The 3477-nt window shown below is 56.4% G+C and overlaps 1 protein-coding gene across 1 annotated transcript in view; it reads right to left on the minus strand.

Moving 5' to 3' along the window:
* Positions 1-3477, minus strand: part of ABCG4 (ATP binding cassette subfamily G member 4) — an 8852-nt gene continuing 5375 nt past the window's right edge. The window contains exons 7-15 of the mRNA XM_010165916.2: positions 3175-3298; positions 2813-2927; positions 2387-2526; positions 1964-2062; positions 1610-1778; positions 946-1046; positions 619-777; positions 338-456; positions 1-226 (exon numbers count right to left, since the gene is read on the minus strand). Of these exons, the coding sequence (XP_010164218.1) occupies positions 1-226; positions 338-456; positions 619-777; positions 946-1046; positions 1610-1778; positions 1964-2062; positions 2387-2526; positions 2813-2927; positions 3175-3298 (1252 nt within the window). The remainder of the gene's footprint in view (positions 227-337; positions 457-618; positions 778-945; positions 1047-1609; positions 1779-1963; positions 2063-2386; positions 2527-2812; positions 2928-3174; positions 3299-3477) is intronic.

Raw genomic sequence — 3477 nt, forward strand, 5'->3', positions numbered from 1 at the left:
TTATCTCTCTGATTTGACTTTGTACCTGAGGACCAGGTAAGCCAGGAGCCGCAGGATGATGAAGAATACGCCCAAGATGAGGAAGTCCAGGTAAAGCTTGGCCTCCTCCACATCCAGCTCCTGCAGGATCTTGATGGGTTTCTGGAAAGGGCAGAAGTCCTCGAGGCATTCCAGGTCCTCACGCTCCATGGCATAGATGGTGAGAATGACGCCCTCAAAGCCATACCTAGGGCAGAGCATACCACGAGAGTCACTGTGTGCCTCAGGCAGCCCCATTCTCTCCCCAGCCCATAGGAGCCCAGGGTAGGGAGCTTCTGTCCAGAATGTGGGGTCCCACCTGACATAGGAGACGTAGGAGCTCCACTGCAGGTAGGTGGGGATGGTCTTGAAGCTGACGAAGAAGCCCGAGAAGAGCAGGACAGGGATGGCAGTGACGGGTCCCACAAAGGTGGCCACCTGGGGAGCAGAGGTATCATGTCCCTGTCCACGGGCACACTGCCTGTGGCACTCACATGCCTGCCTATGGCCAACAATTCCTTCCACCCCTCCTTATTGTAGGACCCCCTGCAACTCTTCTCCCATCGCCATAAAACAGGCAAAGCCAGGGCCCCAACTGACCTGTGGCGAAGTGGAAGCAGCTCCAATAAGAAGCCCCAGGGACTGGGCCACCAGGGCTGTGGCGGTGGCCAGGGCAGAGAAAAGGAGGAAGCGCGTGGCTTCAGGTGGCTGGCCCGTCATCCAGTACACGATGCTGCAGTACGCGATGGGGCAGATCACCTGCAGAGAGGCAAAGCAAAGAAACTGCTCTGCTGGACCCCACAGAACCTCCCTGAAGGATGAAGAGCTGCAGGGACCCCCTCAAAGGTCAGCCCAGGGTACTGGGTTATCGTGCCAAGGAAGGCACATCAGCATTGGGGTCACACTTTAGTCCAGCCCAAAGCTCACCTGGAAGGGCACATCTGCCATGGTCTTTGCCAGATAATAGGCTTTCAGGCTGTACCAGTAGTTCAAGTGCTCTCGAACAAATACAGACATCTCCTGGGGGACTGCATGGAAACAAGGAGTTAGCAGCCAGCAGTGCCCTGGGCTGGGCTGCTCCAGCCCCCACTCCCACCTTCCCCAGCACAGAGCACCAGGCAGCCTCCTGCCTGCTCCCCGAGTGGGTGCTCAAATATTTGCCAGAGAAAAAAAGTCAATGACCAATACGGGAGGTTTCTGCATGGAAAAGTCAGCTTGGCTGGGGGTTTTTAGGTAAAATTCTTTGAGGAAGTGAAAGAGAGATGAAGCAGCTGAAAATGCAGCTTTACAGACATCTTCTCAGCAAAAAAAAAAATATAAAAATATTCCAGCATTCTGCTTTGAGTCAGGAAGTACACTGTAGTCAAGCATTAAATAAAGGGCAAAACTGCAATATACCCAAACAGAAGCTTCCCCCCTCTTCTTTGTTTGAAACTTTTTCCTCTCCTCTTTTTTCCCCCTCCACTTCTGTCCAATTCATCTGGCTCCATCATACACTGCCCAGCAGATACATTCCCACACAGCTGGAGCACCCTGCTCTGCCCCAGGGGTCAGGAACCATGAATGGGTTTTGGGGGAAGGAGGTCCTTACAGGTGAGGATAGTGGGCATCAGTGCAGCAAACATGAGGAAGAGCATGGAGAAGAAGAGAAAGCCAGTGTTGTTGAAGACTTTGCCTGCATCGTTGCCAATGTGCAGGTAGAGCAGCCCGATCAGCACCCCAATGCAGATGTGGGACATGAACCGCAGGTGGGTCAGTACCTGCAGGCAGAGAGGGTACAGGAGCTCAGTGAGGCAGGGCCACATCCCATGAGCATCCCAGGGGAGCAGAGGACAGCCTGCCTGCCCCTCAAGGGTGAGCCCCCATTCAACTCTTGTCTCTGCCTGGCCCCAGTGACTGACAGGCCACATCCCCTCAGCCCAGGCCCAGCCCACCCTGCCCTCACCGTGTCCCTCAGGATGCAGATAAAGGTTCTCTTGAAGAGGATGCAGAACTGAGTTGAAGTGCTGGTGGCAAACGTGTGGCTCTCGATGTGGTCCGTGTCCTGCAAGACCATGGGCAAGTCAGGGACATGGGTCAATTTCACAACATGAACTCCCTACCAGAACAGCACCCAAATGCTCTCAGGGTGGCCCTGCTGAGCACCCCTGGTGAGAACAGGCACTGTCAGCTGCAAGCACAGAGCTGTTGCTCAAGACAAGCGGAGGCTGGCTGAACACCTCCACACTCCCCGTCGTGTCCAAGGGGCTCTAGGCACCATAGGATATCCGTGCATTGTGGGACAGGGGAGACTGAGGTGTCCCTGAGTGGGCACCCTGTTACTTGCCACTCCCTGTCACCACAGGAGGCTCCTCTCATCCCCACTCACCGTCACACAGTGTCCCGGGCAGGATGGATCTGCCTTGTCAGGGCTGCTCTTCTTCTCAGCCATAGTGCACATGCCATTCTGGACAGCACGGAACAGGACAGGGTTGAGGTCCCCATACTCTCCTGAGGCCACCTCAATAACTGTGGAAGAAGACAGGACCCCTGAGAAGTGCTGAGCCAGCCCTTGCCATCACTTTGTTCAGCCTGGCCAGACCAGGGGGATGGGAGCCCAGTAAAACCCCCACCCTGCGATGCTGCACCACACAGCAGCACTGCCCAGCCAGCACCCAACAGGAAAGGCACGGGCAGCCCTGCTACCTGGGCAACCCAGGGGAATGCCAGGTAGCCCCTAGGGCTTGGGCACTGGGTTTGGACCTTGTGACCCTCTGCTCCCCACCACGGCCCCAGCTGGGGCAGAGGCACTCACTGAAGTCAGCAGGGTTGTGGTATGTGGGGCAGTGGAGGCCAAGACCCTTCAGGTAGGGGATGAGGTTTGTCACGATGCCTTTGAAGATGCACTGGCCCTGGCTCAGGATGTACAGCTGCAAGAAAAAGCCAGGATATAGCAGGTGTAGAGCAGCCAGGAGCACTGTTACCTGATCCTACCCACCTCCCTGTCCTAGAGTGACATGGGGCACTGTTGCCAGACCCCAGCCATCACAGCTGTGTGCCACACAAGCCCCAGGTCAAACGCCTGCAGCCCATCCCTCCCATGACCTCTCTCCTGGGTCTTGGCACCAGAGGGACCCTGCACTCCTAAAGAAACCTGTGTCCTAGCCCAGGCCAAACCTTGTCAAACATCTCAAAGAGCTTGGCGCTGGGCTGATGGATGGTGCAGATGATGGTGCGCCCACCCTGAGCCAGGGATCGCATCAGGGAAACCACCTGGAAGCAGGAGGCACTGTCCAGACCGCTGCGGCCACACAGGATGGGATGGAGAAGAAAGAGAGAGAAGGGGAGAGTTGAGAGGGGGTGAAGGACATCCTAAAGATGAGCCCCCACTTGCCTCCCCTTGTGGGCACCCTCCTCTCAGACTGATGGAGAAGAGCATCCCTTTGCAGCCCCAGCCCTGCCATGCCCCAGTTCTCTTGG

Source organism: Antrostomus carolinensis, unplaced genomic scaffold (genome assembly GCF_000700745.2).
Source record: "Antrostomus carolinensis isolate BGI_N321 unplaced genomic scaffold, ASM70074v2 scaffold16594, whole genome shotgun sequence".
NCBI lineage: Eukaryota > Metazoa > Chordata > Aves > Caprimulgiformes > Caprimulgidae > Antrostomus > Antrostomus carolinensis.